Source organism: Sinohyriopsis cumingii, chromosome 7 (assembly GCF_028554795.1).
Source record: "Sinohyriopsis cumingii isolate HCF-2022 chromosome 7, ASM2855479v2, whole genome shotgun sequence".
NCBI lineage: Eukaryota > Metazoa > Mollusca > Bivalvia > Unionida > Unionidae > Sinohyriopsis > Sinohyriopsis cumingii.
The window spans coordinates 66256944-66281345 of record NC_142967.1 but is presented as its reverse complement, the minus strand read 5'-3'; the positions used below and the strand labels follow the sequence as shown (position 1 = coordinate 66281345).

Genomic DNA, 24402 nt, shown 5'->3' with positions numbered 1-24402 from the left:
GTCTGACAATTCTGTATTGGTCACTTACCTCCTCAGACTGGGGGAGAGAGGGGAACCTGATCACCTGACTTGTGTGTTTCTGGTGCAAGAGTCCAGATCATATACATCCCAGTCAGACTGAATGTGTTGGCAGATTCTGTCAAGAAGGGTTCCGACTTTGCACAATCAATGAGTTTGTGAACTCTGGGGGCATTCAGTGATAGGTCTCTTTGTGATGAGGTAGATGCACAAACTGCCCACCATTATCTCTCTTGTCCTGCACCCAAAATCTTTTGCATGCTCTGTCAGTCATTTGGAATGGGATTTGGGGCATTGGAACAAGTCATGGGTGAATATCAGCTAAAAATAATGATAGATATCCCCCAGGAAGATCCTGTAAAAGTTAGTCTGCCTGGACAAACCCACTTGCAGGTGTTTCGTCCCTGTATGGACAGGCTTCTTCTTCAGGCCTTTATTTTATCAGGAGATATTTGGAGAGAAAGGTGTTTAGGGTCTGGTACAAAGATATCAACATCACTTGGATACCTTGGTTTCTCAGGTGACTAACTTTTCTTCTCTGGCTTTTAAAGGAGAAAAGGTTGGTTTTGGTTACTGTCAAGGGATGTCACTCCATGATTTTTAACACATTCAGGCATCAAGGTAGAGTGAATATAGGTCACAGTAAGGATCTTTTAGACTTGTTGGCCAACTGTGACCTGAATAGGCCCAAACACTCACCCTGTTTCCACTTGAATAGGCCTAAATCACTCACCCTGTTTCCAGAATGAAACTTTCCATGAGTTTTGACTTGGCTCCACTCACAAGATGAAACCCATAACCAGGGCCTCTTTGAAGCAGCTGTCTTGCAAGACATGCTTTATGGTGGCACTACCCTTAGTGTGCAGGGTAAGTGAATTGCATGCCTTTATAGTGAACCTGTTCAGATAGTATGGTGTGTGGTTTTAATCATGCAGCCAGGTTTCATAGTTAAAAACCAGTCTGTAGGCAAACAAAAGATCATTATCCAAGCACACTCCACTGTCACATGTTGAAAGAGGCAGCTAAGCAAGACTGAGTCTATGCTCTCATAATGTTTTTTAAATGCAGAGAAAAGACCCATGGTTCCTGAAAATGTCTTTTTCGGCACGTTAAGGTGGGAAAAGATGATGTAGCCATCAAGACCTGGCCTGTTGGCTGAAGTGGATAATAGGCTCTGTGTAGCCATCAAGACCTGGCCTCTTGGCTGAAGTGGGTAATAAGCTCTGTGTAGCCATCAAGACCTGGCCTGTTGGCTGAAATGGGTGATAGGCTCTGTGTAGCCATCAAGACCTGGCCTCTTGGCTGAAGTGGGTAATAGGCTCTGTGTAGCCATCAAGACTTGGCCTCTTGGCTGAAGTGGGTAATAAGCTCTGTGTAGCCATCAAGACCTGGCCTGTTGGCTGAAATGGGTGATAGGCTCTGTGTAGCCATCAAGACCTGGCCTCTTGGCTGAAGTGGGTAATAGGCTCTGTGTAGCCATCAAGACTTGGCCTCTTGGCTGAAGTGGGTAATAAGCTCTGTGTAGCCATCAAGACCTGGCCTCTTGGCTGAAGTGGGTAATAGGCTCTGTGTAGCCATCAAGACCTGGCCTCTTGGCTGAAGTGGGTAATAGGCTCTGTGTAGCCATCAAGACCTGGCCTCTTGGCTGAAGTGGGTAATGGGCTCTGTGTAGCCATCAAGACCTGGCCTCTTGGCTGAAGTGGGTAATAGGCTCTGTGTTGCCATCAAGACTTGGCCTGTTGGCTGAAGTGGGTAATAAGCTCTGTGTAGCCATCAAGACCTGGCCTCTTGGCTGAAGTGGGTAATAGGCTCTGTGTAGCCATCAAGACCTGGCCTCTTGGCTGAAGTGGGTAATAGGCTCTGTGTAGCCATCAAGACCTGGCCTCTTGGCTGAAGTGGGTAATAGGCTCTGTGTAGCCATCAAGACCTGGCCTCTTGGCTGAAGTGGGTAATAGGCTCTGTGTAGCCATCAAGACCTGGCCTCTTGGCTGAAGTGGGTAATGGGCTCTGTGTAGCCATCAAGACCTGGCCTCTTGGCTGAAGTGGGTAATAGGCTCTGTGTTGCCATCAAGACTTGGCCTGTTTGCTGAAGTGGGTAATAGGCTCTGTGTAGCCATCAAGACCTGGCCTCTTGGCTGAAGTGGGTAATAGGCTCTGTGTAGCCATCAAGACCTGGCCTCTTGGCTGAAGTGGGTAATAGGCTCTGTGTAGCCATCAAGACCTGGCCTCTTGGCTGAAGGGGGTAATAGGCTCTGTGTAGCCATCAAGACCTGGCCTCTTGGCTGAAGTGGGTAATAGGCTCTGTGTAGCCATCAAGACCTGGCCTCTTGGCTGAAGTGGGTAATAGGCTCTGTGTAGCCATCAAGACCTGGCCTCTTGGCTGAAGTGGGTAATGGGCTCTGTGTAGCCATCAAGACCTGGCCTCTTGGCTGAAGTGGGTAATAGGCTCTGTGTTGCCATCAAGACTTGGCCTCTTGGCTGAAGTGGGTAATAAGCTCTGTGTAGCCATCAAGACCTGGCCTCTTGGCTGAAGTGGGTAATAGGCTCTGTGTAGCCATCAAGACCTGGCCTCTTGGCTGAAGTGGGTAATAGGCTCTGTGTAGCCATCAAGACCTGGCCTCTTGGCTGAAGTGGGTAATAGGCTCTGTGTAGCCATCAAGACCTGGCCTCTTGGCTGAAGTGGGTAATAGGCTCTGTGTTGTGAATTATGTGAGAACCAGATATGCCCCCTGCAAATTTCTGCTCAGGAAATTAGAGCAATCTCAGCAAGTCCTGCATTTGAATGCTGTGTTTCAATCCAAGTTACAATGCATAGTCAACCTTCTGAAACTTTTATTTCTGAGATAAAGCAATCAGATATGTGAATAGAGGTCAACTCAACCTTCTCATGGATGTTTGTTAAGTGCTTTTGCTGGATTCAGCCAGATGTTTCACTCAGTAAAGGTAAGTCATTCTTTATCTGAGTGTTCAGGTCATGGATCACACATTTTTCCACTGTGCTACTACCATATTTTGCAGAATAGTTTGTCCCTCTTATTGGGAATTCAGACATTCAAAGGAGGCTGCTGGTGAAGGATGAATGCTCCAGCTCCTCATACCTATTCTCTTAAAGTTAATTTGATCAGGAAATGTATTTGAATTAGAAAGCAAATATTTTAGTAAATTATATTTCTCTGAGAATTCTTACCAGTTCACATGACTTCAAAGCTCCACAAATGTGAGAATCCTCAGTGTTGCCTTAAACAAACACAAGCTAGCAGGAGTGCAGGGGAGGTAATTGGTATGTGTTTATTTCCTTTGTATGGTTTATAGACATGAAAAAGATCAAGTGTTGTTCTGAGATTATTTGTAGTTAAAACCAGATTTTATCTCCGTTTTAATGAGATTGCATGACCCTCTTTAAATGGAGTTCTACTCCATGACCTTCAGCTGAAAATGGTGCCCATTTATAACTAGTATGACTAGAGCAAGAAAGGTAATGGCCTTGATTAAAGGCACACAACAGTGGTCAAGGTGAGACTCAAAACAAATGACAATTTGACCATTAGAACTCTTGAATTTCAGATTTGTGCTTAAAATCACAAGTAACTTTAATCTGCAACATCATTTCTTGATTGGTTTTTAATTTCAAGTTCAAAATAAAGCTTTTAGGATTTATGAATTCAGACCCCACATTTTCAAAAATATTTCAGCCAGTAATTCAGAGTCAAGCTCAGAACTTCAGCATCAGATATAACACTTAGAGAACAAATACATAATCAGAATTTGGTAGTCAAGTAGAAGGACCCGAGTTAAGTACAGTTTGAAAAGCTCTGTAATTCTAGATATATTCTGCTTAAATTTATTACCTGTCTTGAGTTTTTGGACTTGGAACTTGAGCTTGAGTTTTTGTTCAGAATATTTTATAAATAACGGGTCAGACTTCATAAGTCTTTGGTCAAGCAGTGACAACAATTAGGCTGTCTCATTATGATCGAAAAAGTCATTGATTTCAGTCTACAAATGTATTAAAGAAGTAATTCAGAATTAAGATTTCAAGCAACTGAACTTCCAGAAAGAAGAAAAGAGGAGACAAGAGGAATTGCGTCTGCAGTCTGAACGACAGAAAGAACAATTAGAAAAAGAAAGAAAAGAGCGTGAGGTAGCTGCAAGCATGGTTGTTGCTTGTGGGGTGATGTTGAGTGTACTTTGTGCTGTTTTGTGTTTTTTCTTTTTCTATTAACCCACACAGTGGAACCTGTTGTAACAAAGTCAGATTTAATGAAATTTATTATTCAGATAAAAGTATGTACCTAAGACTGAATGATTAACAATAAATTCACTGTCATTTGTGGTGTGCCGATTTTTATATGCCTCCCCTGTGGTGGGGCATATTATGTTAGGATGTTGTCCATCCATAATGAACCAAATTTGTTTCTGCACAATAACATGAGTTTTCTGTCATCTACAGTTACAGTTACCAAACTTTGTGGATGGCTTTCACTAGAGTAAATGAAGAACTGACAATTTTGGGAGGAAAAAAATGGTTTCTGCACAAAAACACGAGTTCTTAATTAAATACATGAGTCAAACTTTGTGGAAAACTTGTACATAGGGTACGGAAGAAGCCTGTTGATTTTGGGATGAAAAGGCAAGTCACTGACTGAAAGAAAAATAGTTTCTGCACAGTAACACTACATCACAGACTTGAACCTAATGGTTTGCATCTGGGATAAAGAAGAGGATAAAGTTGAACCTATTGATTTTTTTGATTATTAAGCACATAGCAGACATATAATGTGCCTTAATGTTACTCCTGTGGAACTTTTTTGACATTGATTTCAAAACTTAATAAAATGTTATCCACCAATAAGAAGAAAGACATCCAAAGCACATCCACAAACTTAAGTACTCCAAAAAACTATTGAAAATAATGTCCCCATCTAGATAACCAAAAGAAAATTGAATACAAATGTTGATTTATCAATATATACTGTATATACTTTCTTATAAGACAAGTCCAACTGCAAAACTGCATTGACATAATGTGCCGGCAGATCTGGGTCAGTCCAGTTTGTTGAGGCTAATCAGTAGAACAAAGAAGATAGACCCTGATCTGCAGGCGCATTATGCTAGATCGGATAAGGATCTGTTTTGTGCAATATGACTTGTAGGTGTGTATATATGGTATATTTTCATTCCAAATTCTATTATTATTGCAAGAAACTTATCTGGTCACAAAAGCACATTGTTATAAACAGGTTCAGCTGTCTTTCAGATTTTTCTTGTCCTTTGCTGTGTTTTTCTATTTAACATGTAGTTATTAGGTAGCTTTGTGGGTTTGTGCAGATTTTTGTACATGCATTACATTATGCAATGATTTTAGTTCTTATATTAATATATCAGTGTCAGAGTGGTCAGTTCTCTGGATTTATCATGATACAAGAAAAATAATCATGAGTTTGAGACTGAAATGGTTTTTCATTTTTACCTTACAGTAATTTAAAATAGCAAATAGTATTAGCATATACTCACTTATAAGTTGAATCAAACTGCAAACAACAAAGATCCTACTCTGTCATATCAAAATCACCTGTCTATCTGTGTTTGTGTTGTTTGTTCAACTGATTACTCATAACAAATGTTATAGACCCATATCTGCTGGTGCATTATGCGATGGCAGATCTGGGTTTGTGCACTTTGCAGTTGGACTCATCTTATAAGTGAGTATATATGGTATTTACTGGTTGCTTTCTCCGCATAATCTTAGATTTTAAACAGTACATCGGATTCCCAGGGACCATAAATGATTCACAGAATGTCAACTGCATTTGATGTAATTCTATAAAAATTTCAATTTCAGCAATAATCATGAATATGCTTGCTGTTGACTTAAAAAAATATAGACTTTAGATCATATTAGTTAAAACAAGGATTTATGTTACTGTTGTGCAAGCTAGAATTAACTGAACTTCAAGACTCTAAAACAGTTTTAGGAAAGTTCAGACTGAAGTTCACTGAAATATTGAGTATTCTGAGCAAATTACATTTTGTCCTTGTAAAAAATTTCAGAAACATTAGTATATTTTTGAGCAGGCATATGAAACCTACAGCCTGTTGGCCTAATCCAGCCAGCATCCTGGCTTTGTCTAGTTATATTTGCATTATAAAAATCACACCCCAGCTCATACTCTTGAGGAAGTTGCACATGCCTGTGTTGGAGACAATACAGATACAACTGGGTTTTCGGTTATAATGTTTTTGGAATTTCATCTGATAGAGCAGAATTAAATATTCATTTACTGATGATAATCTTCTATTACAGCTTCATATGTATACAGACTACTTCACTGTGGTTATGATTAAGAAACAAGCATTTAAAGAGCATAATATGTTGCAGAATCGGTCAGATTATTTACATAATTGAATTGTTGGTTTGACTGGAAGTCACTTACCAGCAGATGTGCAGTGTGGTATAATTCCTTGATAGATATTTTAAGTATATGGAAATGTTATTGTGTTTGCTTCCCCTTAAATAGCTTTCGTATATAAAGCTTACAAGAGCTGAGGCATGTATTTCAGTATCTCTTGGGAGAGCCCTAGAATACTTGTTTGTTTTGAACTTTTCTTTTCTTTTCTTTCCCTAATCTGCTTGATGCATGACGTAGCTACCACCCATATATTTTAGTTCAGTATGTCTTATTTAAACAGTGTGCTTTTTACTGACTTATTTCTTTGCTATGTAATATACTATGTTTATTAGAGATGTATACCATGAAATATTTGGTACTGAGATGATATTTCTGGACATACCATGATACTTATCATGGTATACTGCAATATATTAGGGATCAATAACTCTGGGATTGTAGCCTGACACTATTTTGTTTGATTTGTGTCTGTCACTGATTTGTGTCTGTCACTGTCATAGATTTGTGTCACTGTCACAGATTTATGTCTGTCATGGTCACTGATTTGTGTCTGTCACTGTCACTAATTTGTGTCTGTCATGGTCACTGATTTGTGTCTGTCACTACCTGGAAGAAATATCTTGATCTGATTACTAACAAACTGACACCATATTATATACATGATGTTGTTTGGGAACAAACTGACACCATATTGTATACATGATGTTCTTTGGGAACAAACTGACACCATATTATATACATGATATTATTTGGGAACAAACTGACACCATATTATATACATGATGTTTTTGGGAACGAACTGACACCATATTATATACATGATGTTGTTTGGGAACAAACTGACACCATATTATATACATGATATTATTTGGGAACAAACTGACGCCATATTATATATATGATGTTTTTGGGGAACAAGCTGACACCATATTATATACATGATATTATTTGGGAACAAACTGATACCATATTATATACATGATGTTATTTGGGAATGAACTGACACCATATTATATACATGATGTTATTTGGGAACGAACTGACACCATATTATATACATGATGTTATTTGGGAACAAACTGACACCACATTATATACATGATGTTTTTGGGGAACAAACTGACACCATATTATATACATGATGTTATTTGGGAACAAACTGACACCACATTATATACATGATGTTATTTGGGAACAAACTGACACCACATTATATACATGATGTTATTTGGGAACAAACTGACACCACATTATATACATAATGCTGTTTGGGAACAAACTGACACCACCTTATATACATGATGTTTTTGGGGAACAAACTGACACCATATTATTTATATACATGATGTTATTTGATGTTAAATCGTCACTACAGAGTAGTAGATGATTATGTTATGTCCATGTTAATTGTTGTATCAGTTGTAATTTAAAAACTAACAGAAGTGGGATGAGTAAACTTACACTATAGACGATAGTGTGAAGGACATCATTCTGACATTAGATAGCCTGTTGATACAGACAGGAAATGTTGACAATTAAGCCTGCAATTTACTCGCTACACTGTTGATATAATAGGTAGGGAAACTTTGAATAGGATGACAGTGCACAGCAAGACGTTTATCAGAGAGGGCCAATAAATATAACATGTACTCAACAAACAAGAAAATATTGAATGGACTTAAGGAATTATGTAAAGTTCAGTTCTTGAAAATCATAATGATTATCAGTCTTGAAAAGGGATACATGCACATAACACATTAACATACACTGATTTGCGGTCTTACAAAGGGATACATGTACTTAACACATACAATGATTTGCAGTCTTACAAAGGGATACGTATTTAACACAACTGATTTGCAGTCTTACAGAGGGATACATATACTTCACACATACACTGATTTGCAGTCTTACAGATGGATACATGTACTTAATACATTCACATACACTGATTTACATTCTTAGAAAGGGATACATGATTTGCAATCTTACAAAGGGATACATGTACTGAACACATGTGCCGATCTGTAGTCTTACAAAGGGATACATGTACATAACACCTACACTGATTTGCAGTCTTACAAAGGGATACATGTACTTAATACAGTCACGTACACTAATTTGCAGTCTTACAAAGGGATACATGTACTTAATACAGTCACGTACACTAATTTGCAGTCTTACAGAGGGATACATGTACTTAATACAGTCATGTACACTGATTTGCAGTCTTACAAAGGGATATGTATGCTTAACACATACACTGATGTGCAGTCTTATAGAGGGATACATGTACTTCACACATTCACATACACTGATTTGCAGTCTTACAAAGGGATACATGTGCTTAAGACCTACACTGATTTGCAGTCTTATAGAAGGATACATGTACTTAACACATACACTAATAAGCTGTCTTACAGATGGATACATGTACTTAATACATTCACATACACTGATTTGCAGTCTTACAAAGGGATACATGATTTGCAATCTTACAAAGGGATACATGTACTGAACACATGTGCTGATCTGTAGTCTTACAGAGGGATACATGTTCTTAACACATTCACATACACGGATTTGCAGTCTTACAAAGGGATACATGTACTTAAGACCTACACTGATTTGCAGTCTTATAGATGGATACATGTACTTCACACATTCACATACACTGATTTGCAGTCTTACAGATGGATACATGTACTTAATACATTCACATACACTGATTTACATTCTTAGAAAGGGATACATGATTTGCAATCTTACAAAGGGATACATGTACTGAACACATGTGCCGATCTGTAGTCTTACAAAGGGATACATGTACATAACACCTACACTGATTTGCAGTCTTACAAAGGGATACATGTACTTAATACAGTCACGTACACTAATTTGCAGTCTTACAAAGGGATACATGTACTTAATACAGTCACGTACACTAATTTGCAGTCTTACAGAGGGATACATGTACTTAATACAGTCATGTACACTGATTTGCAGTCTTACAAAGGGATATGTATACTTAACACATACACTGATGTGCAGTCTTATAGAGGGATACATGTACTTCACACATTCACATACACTGATTTGCAGTCTTACAAAGGGATACATGTGCTTAAGACCTACACTGATTTGCAGTCTTATAGAAGGATACATGTACTTAACACATACACTGATAAGCTGTCTTACAGATGGATACATGTACTTAATACATTCACATACACTGATTTGCAGTCTTACAAAGGGATTCATGATTTGCAATCTTACAAAGGGATACATGTACTGAACACATGTGCTGATCTGTAGTCTTACAGAGGGATACATGTTCTTAACACATTCACATACACGGATTTGCAGTCTTACAAAGGGATACATGTACTTAAGACCTACACTGATTTGCAGTCTTATAGATGGATACATGTACTTAACACATACACTGATAAGCTGTCTTACAGAGGGATACATGTACTTAATACACTCACATACGGTGATTTGCAATCTTACAAAGGGATACATGATTTGCAATCTTACAAAGGGATACATGTACTGAACACATGTGCCGATCTGTAGTCTTACAAAGGGATACATGTACTAAACACATTCACTGATTTGCAGTCTTAGAAAGGGATACATGTACTTAATACCTACACTGATTTGCAGTCTTACAAAGGGATAGATGTACTTAACACATACACTGATTTGCAGTTGTAGAAAGGGATACATGTACTTAACACCTACACTGATTTGCAGTCTTACAAAGGGATACATGTACTTAACACATTCACATACACTGATTTGCAGTCTTACAAAGGGATACATGTACTTAACACATACACTGATTTGCAGTTGTAGAAAGGGATACATGTACTTAACACCTACACTGATTTGCAGTCTTACAAAGGGATACATGTACTTAACACATTCACCTACACTGATTTGCAGTCATACAAAGGGATACATGCACACTGATTTGCTGTCTTACAAATGGATACATTCACATTCACCTACACTGATTTGCAGTCATACAAAAGGGATACATGCATACTGATTTGATGTTTTACAAATGGATACATTCACATTCACATGCACTGATTTGCAGTCTTACAAAGGGATACATGTACTTAACATATTCACATACACTGACTTACAGTCTTACAAAGGGATACATGTATTTAACTCATACATTCATTTGCAGTCATACAAAGGGATACATATACTTAACACATTCACCTACACTGATTTGCAGTCATACAAAGGGATACATGCACACTGATTTGCTGTCTTACAAATGGATACATTCACATTCACCTACACTGATTTGCAGTCATACAAAAGGGATACATGCATACTGATTTGATGTTTTACAAATGGATACATTCACATTCACATGCACTGATTTGCAGTCTTACAAATGGATACATGTACTTAGTAACCCCTGTCACCACATTTGAGTCAGGAGGTATTGTCCTAATTCTGAGCTCTGTAGCCTCAAGGTCATTAAAGATACGCCAAAATGGGTCGTATTACATAAAATAGACAGATATAGCTCTACAAGGATACCAAATAGTCTGGATTTCTGCTACCATTACAAATCATGGGAGGGAAAAAAAACATTTTTTTGACTGGATTTTTTTACACCAAAAATTTGCCTGTTGTCGGAATTGGAGTTTTTGTCAGGATTTTAGGTTTTTGGCTTCAGATCTAAGGCAGACTAGTATGAACTGCACACAGACAGATGAACCTTTGTAAAAGGTAGGATAAATTGGGGATTTCTTTTAAACAGCGGCCAGGACACGAAAATGATGAGTCCAAAAAGCGGGGGAAGATATAAAAAAATGGAACTCCAACTTTTATCCTTCTGCGCTAATGAATGAAAAACATCATTTCTAAAACAATAAGGCATTTATCTAAATGGAAATCTCTTGCAAGAAGTTTTATTTTGGATACGTTCAGTAGTGGGCCCCAAAATGTGTTTCCTACTTGCATTTCTGGCATAAATGACACAAATCTCCAGTTATCCATGAGTTAACACATTCACATATGCTGGTAAATAACTAAAACATGACAACATTCCATTTGGCATATATGACACGTGTCAATCATGCAATTAAAGGATCAAAAATATAAGTATATTTGTAACAGATGCAACCATTTTATGAAAAAAGATGATGTTTTGAACTATTTCGTCATGAATAATGAAACAGGCTGTTAATATACCATAAGTTGTAACAAGATTATTCAGGATTTGCCATACATTTCTTACTGATGGACACAACTGAAATACCTGTACAGTTAAAAAGTACCATGTTATGTACTTCCATAAAAAATACTGCAGGAAACTGATGTACTGATAATACCACACACCTTACATGCATGCATGCATGCACGCATACATACATACATCCATACATACATACATGAATACAATACATACATACATACATACATACATACATACACACACACACATGCATACACACACACACACACACATACATTACTTGATAAGGCATGCCCAACATAATATTTTTCAAAAGTGGAAAAGGCTATCAACTTTTTTTAGCTAGTATGTACTTTCCTTTTAGTGTATATTCAGTTGTATAAACAACACATGCAATAACCTGGAAAAAGGTTTTTGACTCTGTGTAATTTAGGTACAACACTGGGTTTTTGACTCCGTGGAATTTAGGTACAACACTAGGTTCAAGTGTATCAATGTAGCGATAGACAGAAACATTGCAACACTGGGTTCAAGTGTATTAATGTAGCGATAGACAGAAACATTGCAACACTGGGTTGACTCAGTGGAATTTAGGTACTTAGGTACAACACTGTGTTCAAGTATATTAATGCAGAGATAGACAGAAACATTGCAACACTGGGTTCAAGTGTATTAATGTAGAGATAGACAGAAACATTGCAACACTGGGTTCAAGTGTATTAATGTAGAGACAGACAGAAACATTGCAACAATGGGTTCAAGTGTATGAATGTAAAAATAGACTAAAACCAGATGCCATTTCCACTCATTCAGCATTTGCTTGCATGTGTCACAAATACACTTTAGGAAAGAATGTAGGGCAGGATGGCTTTGAGCTTTGTTTGATGCAGGCCGTTATGTTGTGCTCATATATATGTGTGTTTGTGTGTGATTTTGATTTTTAATGTAGCTTTAACAATTTTTCAGTCATATCGCTATGATGTCTGCAGTGTGACAGTTTATAGTGATGTCTAGCACTGTGGCATCATGCCGCAGAGATGTAGCATGATTTCCCATCCAGTCACATTATCCTGACACCAGGCTGACCAATCATAACACTAACCTCTTAGTGCTGAGCGCCAAGTGAGGCAGCTATTAGTACCTATTTTGTAAGTCTTTGCTATGACTCGTCCGGGGATCAAACCCACGACCCCCCCATCTGAGGCTGATGCTCTAACCACTAGGCTACCGGAGTGTTTTTTTTATCAAACATGAACTGTTTGCATAAAAATATTAACTATAAATTTAGACATAACGGGCCATACCAATCACACCCTGAAAATGGAGTTACTTGGCGATTAATTAATTTCAGGCAGATGTTGGAAAACACATTATGTGTCCATTTTTATTACTAAATTTGGAATAACAGCACCTTATTGCTTGATATCAATTTTTTTATATGTCAGGACAAAAAAATATGGACTTTTTGAAATCACTTATTAGGAACACCTTTCTATTAAAGCTTTCTAGAAATGAACAGCTTGTTTCTTGTCCTATGTTTTTTGTGCACAGGTTTCATCAGACATAAAATGTTTACATTTTGTATATTCTTTATTGTATAACAAAGATACAGTCAACGTAAATTCAGCTCTACTGGCTCATTATGTAACCTTTTGATCTGGGTCTGTGCAGTTCTTCTCTACAGTATATACCCAGCTGTTATCAGCATGGATTCAGCTCTGTTAGTTTATTATGCAATTGTTGATCTAGGTCTAATTAGTTCTTGTGTATAGCACACACCCAGCTACACTCAGCGTAGATTCAGTTTTACTGGCTTATTATGCAGATGTTGATCTGGGTCTATGCAAGTTTGAAGCCTGATGTGAAATTTATATGGGTAAATATGCTGATAATTTACTTCTTGTTACAGGTGAGGGAGGCAGAGGAAAGGGAAAAACAAGCATTAGAGAAGCAGAAAATGATTTTGCAACAGAAACAGGCTGAGAAGAAAGCAGATGAAGTAGACAAAACCAAAATTAAAAAACAATGGGTAACAAATATTACATATGCACAGCAGCCATTTTGAAAAAAAACATTTTTGATACTCCTCCAGAATGGATAGTCATATCAACATAGCGTTTTCACTGAAAGAATTCTTATGATGTCTTGTTGGTCCTGTATGAAAATGGTGCTGATCTGATGTCCAGTATGGCTGCCAATGCAGCCAACTTGAAAATCTTATCACAGCTCCTCCTAGAATGGGTTTTTAGCAGAAGACTTCTTATGATGTCTAGTTGGTACTGATTGAAAATGGTACTGATCTGACATCCAATATGGACACCATGACAGCATCTTGCAAATCTTGTTTGCTACTCCTGAATGAATGAAAGTCATACTGACATGGGGTTTTCATCAGAAGGTTATTATGAAATGTAGTCAATAATGAACAAAAATGGTGATGATCTGAGCTCAGAAATAATAATAATTATATAGATAATAATAATAATAATAATATTAATAATAAACATACTGAAAATATTGTCACTAATTCTCATGAATGGATGGTCATATCACCTTCAGGTTTTCACCCTGAGTCTTGTAATGGTATCGAACGTATCCTAAATTAAAATGGTGCCAATCCTACATCGATTATTGATGCCACAGTGGCTAATTTGAAAATGTTATCGCTCGAGAATATCAGAGATGGTTTCAACACTCAGCAGTTAGAAGAAGAAATGAGCTTTTCGTGAATTCCTGGAAATTCTTTTCAGACGTTTGAGGACTGCTCTTTTAGACTTTGACCTTGATATAATGTATGATAGAAACTTGTGTACACAACTAATAGAGTCAACCATCTCGGCATGAAGATGCGTCAGATTTATTCCAATGTTCTGATCCACGATCAGATATGGCTGCCATTACCAAAAATATAATAAAATTTAAATGAATTCTCAAAAACAGCTTGGCAGATATTAAGCAAATTTGACAGAAAAAGTTTGGTATTAAAAGCTTTTATATTTATAAAAATGATGTTGATTCACCATTACTACAAGTGGAATGATGTTAAAACAACACCTATTCACAACAGAATTTTACTAATGGTACATAAAGTATTCTGGCATGAACTGCTTTTAAGTTTGTACAAATGATGCCAATCAATCAGATATGGTTGCTGTTACTAAAATTAGAAGAACTTTTAAAAAGTTACAAATAACTGCTTAGCAGAATTTTGATATAATTTGACAGAAAGTGTTCCAGCTTTAATCCATTACAGGGTTACGCAAATTATACTTTTTCACCAAAAGTAGAAAAATGCTTTCATAGCTTTATTACCAAAAAATGCTGAACAGAATGTAACCAACTCTGACTCATCCCTTGCTGGTATAGGGGCATTTCAGTATTGGACAAAATGATGTAAATTGCACACCATTCTTCATGTTTTACTGATTTATACATCATTCTTTATCTGTAGGTATTTTTCACATTACATATTTAAACTTAATATTTAATTCCTTTAAATCACTGTCAGCTATAGTTTTGATCATCCTGTTATGTGAAATGTATAGCAAGAAATGGTTTTCATGATGCATTTAAAAATTTATAAAAGCTTGAATGTCTTTCAGACATGGTTTATTATTTCTAGTTGTGTAACCCAAAGTACAGTATATGCCATGCATACTATGTTCTGTAGCTCAGTCTGAAAAGTCAAAACTTACTATTTTGAACAATATAATAGTATCACAGAAAGTATGACAAAATGGCATAAAGGGAGATAAAGCTAAATGGTAAAAAATATATCAATTGACAGGAGCAGGAGGAAGCTAAATCTTTTGAGGAAGAAGATGAAAGAAAGAAACGTGCTGAAATTGCAACAAAAGAAAGAACAATGGTAATCTTTTTTATTATTACTTTGATTTGCTCTCATGATCATCATGTAATTGGTTTTTGGTTTCAGAGATGCCAAATATAAGTAGGTATATTTGGGGCATTTGAGAGGAAGAAGGATAATTACTGTATATACTCTCTTATAAGTTGAGTCAAACTGCAAACAACAAAGATCAGGGCCTATGCTATTTGTTCTACTGATTACTCCTAACAAACTGCACAGACCCAGAATTGCTGGCACATTATCAGTGGCAGATCTGTGTCTTTGCAGTTTGCAGTTGGAATCATAAGGGAGTATATATGGTATAGTAAGAACAAGAACTGAAAATATAAGCTTTATCTCAACAGTGACTACAGCAAAAATAATACAATGGTTCCCCTCTTATACAGCCACCTCACTAGTAACCACCTCCTCTGCATGACCAATTTTTAATCCCTCGATAAGATAAGCTGATTATCGATTTTTATTTGTCAATGTAAGGTTAATATTATAATATTATTATTGACAAATGCTGATGTTGACAGGAGATGGGCGTAACAATGTTTTGATAGAATTTTGGGCTTGACACAGATGTTTATTTTGATGATTATGGGCAGAGGTAATTGGTAAAATCATAACATGGTCGGGGCCCCGAGTGGCCGAGTGGTCTAAAGCGCAGTCTGTTATGGATCACTGGCATCTCACCTCTGTCTGCGTAGGTTCAAGTCTCGGATTTGGCCAATGTAGGTATGTGAGAAAGCTTACCAGTAGCTTCTCGAGGGTCAGTGGTTCTTTCCGTGGTTTTCCCAGGTTCTTCCTCCACCATTAATACTGGCCGCCATGTATAGCCTATCGTGTGCTGAAAAATGGCGTTAAACCCTACAACAACAACAACATAACATGGTTAGCACAAGTTAAATATAGCTTTTGTGGATTCACAAGCAAAGAGAAATGAACCTTGCACAAAACAGGGTACCAAGTTGAAGGGCAGAAATCACATGACAGTACATGTATTGCTTTATAACAAGGCATTTTGTCTGCTTTACAAAAGATCTCTCTGCATGATTAAATTACAGTATTGTACAATTAGCAACATAGGAATAATTCATCACAAAATGTTAACATGTCAACACATAAATGGACAAACATTTTTACTTAGAAGAAAAAAGTAAAATGTATTCAACTCAACAACAGTGGGGAGAGTTCAAGAGTTCTTGCCAAAATTTGATGTTAGAAATAAATAAATTAAAACAGATAAGAACATTCTGCAGCAGTGGGAAAATGGAGTAAATGGAAAGAGAATGATTCTAAATGCCAAGCGATGTGTTTACCAATATAAATGACAATGGTTTTGAATGGGTTTTGCAATATGCATGCAAACTATACCCCACTCACATTTTACACTTTAGAATCATGAACTATTAACGTATGCTCACTTGAAATAAGTTTATTCTTAAGACAAGAAGAACATTTCAGTAATTAATGTTACTTTGAAGTAAAAATATTGAATGTTAGGTGTGTGTGATTTGGGTTTTTTCTGTAGCATTAAAAAAAATTCAGTTATATCGCTAGCTGACCTTGTATTTAAACCTAGCAAGAGTTATAAGTGGCTAATACCTGCTACAGCTTTAAAATTATATCTGACTTCCTCATTCAAAAAGGGACCTTCACACTGCTATATTTTGCATCTTCTCTATAATTTATGATGGAGATATCCTCTTATTCCTTTAAAAATACTAGCAGCTGAATGTTTCCATGATTTTGCTCCTGTTTACATGATGCAGTCTCCATACATGATGGTTGCTGGCCCACTGCAGTCTCCATACATGATGGTTGCAGGCCCACTGCACAGTCCCCATAGATGTGAACCTCCTGATTGGAAATACAATTTTCCTGGTATCTGCAGTGCCTGACATCCCTTCCTCAGTATTTGAAGACTCCTGTCCACTGTTTAAAAATAAATAAATAAGAAATAGTCAAAACTTTCTGGGTCCAGTGGCATACACTATCTGCTACACAGCAGCATATGGAAATCATACAGTTTGGTCAACCTGACATATGCATGCTACACAATAGTACAGGGAAATCACACAACCTGAATAACCAGATGCTTACATTCTAGACATCTAGCATAGGGAAATCATACAATTTGGTCAACTAGACATTTGCATGCTACACATCTGGCATAGGGAAATCATACAACCTGATCAACTAGACATTTGCATGCTTCACATATAGCATAGGGAAATCATAAAACCTAATAAACCAGATGCTTACATTTTAGACGTATGGCAAAGGGAAATTGGTCAACTAGACATTTGCATGTTACACATATAGCATAGGGAAATCATACAACCTGGTCAACTAGACATCTGCATGCTACACATCTAGCATAGGGAAATCATACAAACTGGTCAACTAGACATTTGCATGCTTCACATATAGCATAGGGAAATCATAAAACCTGATAAACCAGATGCTTACATTTTAGACATATGGCAAAGGGAAATTGGTCAACTAGACATTTACACATTATACATATAGTATAGGGAAATCATACAACCTGATCAACTAGATATTTGCATGCTTCACATATAGCATAGGAAAATCATAAAACCTGATCGGCCAGATGCTTACATTTTAGACATATGGCAAAGGGAAATCTGGTCAACTAGACATTGCATGATACACATATAGCATAGGGAAATCATGCAACCTGGTCAACTAGACATCTGCATGCTACACATCTAGCATAGGGAAATCATACAACCTGGTCAACTAGACATCTGCATGCTACACATCTAGCATAGGGAAATCATACAACCTGGTCAACTAGACATTTGCATGATACAGATATAGCATAGGGAAATCATACAACCTGATCAACTGGACATTTGCATGATACACATATAGCATAGGGAAATCATACAACCTGATCAACTTGACATTTGCATGCTTCACATATAGCATAGGGAAATCATACATCCTGATCAACCAGATGCTTACATTTGAGACATATGGCAAAGGGAAATCTGGTCAACTAGACATTTGCACATTACACATTTAGCATAGGGAAATCATACAGCCTTGTCAACTGGACATTTGCATGCTACACATATAGCATAGGGAAATCATACAATCTGGTCAACTGGACATTTGCATGCTACACAGCTAGCATAGGGAAATCATAAAACCTGATCAACTAGACATTTGCATGCTACACATATAGCATAGGGAAATCGTACAATCTGATCAACCAGATGCTTACATTTTAGACATATGGTATAGGGAAATCATACAACCTGATCAACTTGACACATATAGCAAAGGGAAATAATTATTTCAAAGTGTCATAATTTGGTAATCTAGTAAAATTGCAGGTGCAAGACACTTTGTTGTTGCCATTATTACACACATACATATCTTCAGTTTTAATAGGCTAAAGTTGCATGTCAGTTGGTCATTGCATTCTTCCTCAACAAGATCATTCATTATTAGCCTTGCTGGCAAAAGTACAAGTTGATATATGTGGTATAAAAATATTTGGCCAAGGTTTTTCAAGGTGAGCTTTGAAAATGGACTCAGATACCATCGATTATATAAGCTCCAAATGTAACCAACATAGACCCTGCTATGCCATTGCATAACAAGCCTTCAAATCAGAGTCTGTGTTCTTTCTACTGCTTACTCCTAACAAACTGCATAAACTCAGACCTGCCAGCACAGTATTTGATGGCAGTTATGGGTCTATGTATTTTGCTGTTGGATCTGATGCCCCTTTTCTTGGCACATGGACATTGTTCAAACTATGATATTTTGTTGTTTGTTTTTGTTGTTAAAAATTGTTGTGACAGTATTTGTAAATAATTGTCTAACTTGTTTCTGTATATAGTCATTTTTAAGTTGAATCAAACCGCAAACAACAAAGATCCTGATGTACCATAGCATAATGTGCCTGTAGGTCAGGGTCTATGCTGTTTGTTCTACAGATTACTACTAACAAAATGAACATGACCCAGATCTGCTGGTGCATTTTGCGATGGCAGGTCTGGTTTGTGCAGTTTGCAAATGGACTTGTCTTATAAGCGAGTATATACAGTAATTTGAACAAGTGGGATACAGTGATTTAATAACTTGTGTCATTTCTGCAGGAAGCCACTCAGCTGTCGTCAAAAGGTGGCGTGAACAGTGCCAGGTCATTCTTCCAACGGAAGGCCTCACAGAATGAGGATACACCAGCCCCTCCATCCAGAGAGGGTCCTCCTCCAAGGTATTTATACTGTATTTCCCTTAGTGCCAAATGCGCCTGAGAATAGACCTCATAGTTTCCCTAGGTCACTTTCGATTTATGGGAAGTTTTGCTGGGGGTATTTAAGGGTCAAAAGTAGGCTTAGATCTCAATGTATACTATTGTCATTAATCAACATATCTGGACATTCAAAATAGTTCTCTTTTTTCTGGATAATGTGTGTACTGATGAAAATTACAAATCCTCCCAAGTATTTTGTACATCTAAGATATTTATTGTCACTGTGTCAATACATGGCAGTCTCAGTGCTGTTTGGAAATGGTTTATAAACAGGGTTGCATTACATTCTTGCTTGCCAATATAAAACACTTTCATGATATGCCTCAGTGTTTCTTTTAAAAATACAGAGTTGGTTTTGTTTGTTCCAGTCTGCTCATGGATTACATGCACTGCCACTTGTGATAAGTATGAACCAGCCTGAAGTGGAATAATTGCCATGCTTTCATTTCTAAAAACTTAGAGCAAGTTGAACTTCTTGAACTGTTTGAGTAAAGTATTAATGAAATCAATTGTTTAAAACCCTCAAGTCTCAAGGATTAGAGTTATTTCCTTCAAAAATCCTTGAAGCGATCTCATCACTACAACTCTATACGATTGCCGTACATGTGTAAATGAGCCAAATCACTGAGGCAATTTCAGGAATTTAGTTTAATCATGGAACACCATTATTTGTAATGATATTCTAGGTAGCAGGACTAAAACAAAACACCATTATTTGCCTTGATAATCGAGGTAGAAAGACTGAAACTAACACCATTATATGTAATGATACTCAAGGTAGGAAGACAGAAACAAACACCATTAATTGTAATGATACTCTAAGTAGAAGGACTGAAACAAACACAATTATTTGCATTGATACTCTAGGTAGAAGGACCAAAACAAAACACCATTATTTGTAATGATACTCTTGGTAGAAAGACAGAAACAAACACCATTATTTGTAATGACACTCTAGGTAGAAGGACTGAAACAAACACCATTATTTGTAATGACACTCTAGGTAGAAGGACTGAAACAAACACCATTATTTGTAATGATACTCGAGGTAGGAAGACAGAAACAAACACCATTTATTGTAATCATACTCTAGGTAGAAGGACTAAAACAAAACACGATTATTTGCATTGACAATCGAGGTAGAAAGACCGAAACAAAACACATTATTTGTAATGATACTCTAGGTAGAAGGACAGAAACAGACACTATTATTTGTAATGATACTCGAGGTAGAAGGACTGAAACAAACACCATTATTTGTAATGATACTCGAGGTAGGAAGACAGAAACAAACACCATTAATTGTAATGATACTCTAGGTAGAAGGACTGAAACAAACACCATTTTTTGTAATCATACTCTAGGTAGAAGGACTAAAACAAGACACAATTATTTGCATTGATACTCAAGGTAGAAGGACCAAAACAAAACACCATTATTTGTAATGATACTCTAGGTAGAAAGACAAACAAACATCATTATTTGTAATGATACTCTAGGTAGAAAGACTGAAACAAAACACCATTATTTGTAATGATACTCTAGGTAGAAGGACTGAAACAAAACACCATTATTTGTAATGATACTCTGGGTCTATCACACTGTCTTAGCCAAGTTTTGGGGTATATCACACTGTCACACTGAGTAATCTTGAGCTTTGGAACATGGCAGCTGTTTTTAATGCTGTCTACTTACAATACTAAAGAGATAATAGTCTGACTGTTATCTTTTCAAACTTCTATTTTGAGTCCAATTAAACTTTCCTTTGTTTAAGTTCCAGCTTGAATGTTTTATTTAAAATCAGCTCTCAAAAATGTACATGGTGTCCAGACATTTTCTTTATATTATTGAAAATTATTACGAAGAATTGAAGGGATTGTATATTTAAGTTAATTATAGTATACTGGTAGATGTTGGTAGTAAAGAACCCAATTGTTCCAGGAAATTTCTCCGCTGAGTTAGAATTGTTTCTGCACCTACTTTGTTTCTTCCTCAGATTATGTGCACTGAACAGATTAATGTTAAGGATCTAAGTCTGCTACCACTTGAATCCAGCCCTACTAAAATGACAGTTTTTAAGCTTCACTTCTGTACAACAATACTACGTATTGCTCACCCACCTATTTAATAACTGCTGTTGTTTTAGCTTCCTAATAACATGCTGCATTGTTAATTAATATATTTTTGTTGTTTTGTTTTATCTTGCCCTTTCAGTTAAACCTGTAGATGAAGTGTAATAAATGCAACAAGTTCAAGGCTTAGAATGCAATGTATGAGTCGTATCTTGCATGTAAAAAATATACTTTGTCAGTACCACGCAGTTTGCAACATATGGTCCAAGATAGGCTACAGTTTTGCAAAAGTTTACCAAGGCAAAGAAGAGGGTGACAAAGATACATTAAAATTCCTACAAGTAATTATGATACAGTGGGGTAGTGTATTCCCATTTTTAGGCAGCCAAGGCCTGTAAGTCCAAGTAGATAGGATTTTTGACTATCTGCAGTTACAATTATAGGGATCTCAGTGATAGATCAGTCTTGCCAGGCCTACATCTTCATCTTTCTACAATTATGGGGATCTCAGTGATAGATTAGTCTGTCCTATCATGCTATAGGTCTGTTCAGTTCCAGTGATCCATCTGATCTGCATCTGATCTGGTGTAAGGCCACCAAAGTACATTGTCATGGGGACATTAGTGATAGATCCATCTGTCCAGCCATGCTATAGGTCTATTCAGTTTCAGTGATCCATCTGATATGCATCTGATCTAGTGTAAGGCCACCAAAGTACATTATCATGGGGATATTAGTGATAGATATGTCTGTCCAGCCATACTATTGCTCTATTCAATTGCAGTGATCTGTCTGATCTGGTATTAAGGCCACCAAAGTACATAATCACTGGCGATATTAGTGATAGATCCGTCTGTCTAGCCATGCTATAGTTCTGTTCCATTCCAGTGATCTGTCTGATCTGGTATTAAGGCCACCGAAGTACATAATCATGGGGATATTAGTGATAGATCCATCTGTCCAGCCATGATATAGGCCTTTTCAATTCCAGTGATCAATCTGATCTGGTGTAAGGCCACCAAATTACATTATCATGGGGATATTAGTGATAGATCCATCTGTCCAGTCATGTCTGTGGTACAGTTAGTATTGGCAGCAACCAACCTGCCTTCCCTATAGCTGGTAACCATGCCAGACATACCCTCTGCAAACCAGCCATCTGTACTGGTACAACAAAATTGTCTGGTGGAGTCAGCTTCTATATTTATTGTGTACCCACAGTGCATAGGCCATGAATTGTGTAGAGACAATGGCATTGTGTCATGGGGAATGGTGTTTCCTGAAATGGAAACAATGAATAGTCTGGTGTAAGACACATTTCACCACCTGTCATACTCAACTCCCAAAATTAAATAAAAATTTAGCAGCTGTCAGCATGTCTACCACAGCTTTTATAAAGTGGATTAAAAATGTTTTTCTCACAAAAATATAAGATGCCGTATCATACTCTGGCTTCAATGATGACTCCTTGTAGCTTATCATTGCAATTTGAAGGCAAATCGGAAGGAGTTCAGAGTCAGTCAGCCAATTAAATACCCCTCCAACTTAAAACTAGGTGTCCCTACTGCAATGGAGGGTACATAAGGCAGTCCAAAAACTAGGGATCTTTAGCAATCACGAGTGCTGTTCAGATCTCAACCTTATGCCAGCAGTTGACAGCCAAACCAATCTAGGATTCATCCTTACATGGGTGATCAGAAACTAACCTTCTCCACCCCGAAGCCTCCTGTCACCTGGCTAACTTAACATGCCCACCTACTGTAGGCAGACTACCATTGTGGCAACAGACTTTTGTGATTCCAATCATATTGGACAGATTTGTTTATCCAATGCCACCTCTATCTTTCTCTCCTTTCTAATGGATGTTCTCTCATATAGAGAGAACAAAATTCTTCAGGATATACAGTTGCTCGTTACAATAGGGCATACAGATAGTATGCAAACACAATCTCTGTAGTTTTATTCATGGCTTTTCTATACCAAAATGGCCAATGGTAAGTTGAGGCCAGTCATAGACTTCAGTTGCCTCAATGAATTCATTCTTCCACCAAGGTTCAAGATGGAGATGGCAAGATCTATAGTTTCTGCATCAGAAGGGATGTGTATGTCATCAGTCGTGATTTCAAAGATGCCTATTTTCATGCCCCTATTCTCTCGGTATCGAGAAAGTTTCTTCAGTTTGCTGACCATGATAAAGTTTACCGATTTAGAGTTTCTGTTCTAAATATCAAATGACTTAGTCTCTACCAAATTATGGATTGTATTGTCACTGTCATAGCCGCCAAGTTTTTCCCTTATTTGTCCAGTATTTTGGAGTTGACAACAGGTGTACATTAAAAATCCTCTATTCAATGATGATGTAGCTAGATGATGGCAAGTTCTATTCTCCTCAAGAGCAGAAGTAGGCCTGCCAACCCCTGTGATTTTGCCACAAGTATTCCAGATATGACCCTTAAAATATGGATCCAGGTTTCACACTAGATTCAGTGAAATTGTTCTGGGGACCGGACTAACTTTAC

The 24402-nt window shown here is 37.1% G+C and overlaps 1 protein-coding gene across 2 annotated transcripts in view; it reads left to right on the top strand.

Moving 5' to 3' along the window:
• LOC149795435 (drebrin-like protein) overlaps positions 1 to 24402 on the top strand; it is an 88411-nt gene that overhangs the window by 44423 nt on the left and 19586 nt on the right. Inside the window, exons 7-10 of one of the 2 annotated variants that reach the window (XM_089965223.1) lie at positions 4073 to 4159; positions 13568 to 13687; positions 15446 to 15526; positions 19654 to 19772. In XM_089965223.1, the coding sequence (XP_089821349.1) occupies positions 4073 to 4159; positions 13568 to 13687; positions 15446 to 15526; positions 19654 to 19772 (407 nt within the window). The remainder of the gene's footprint in view (positions 1 to 4072; positions 4160 to 13567; positions 13688 to 15445; positions 15527 to 19653; positions 19773 to 24402) is intronic. The other variant, XM_089965224.1, reaches the window with a different exon arrangement.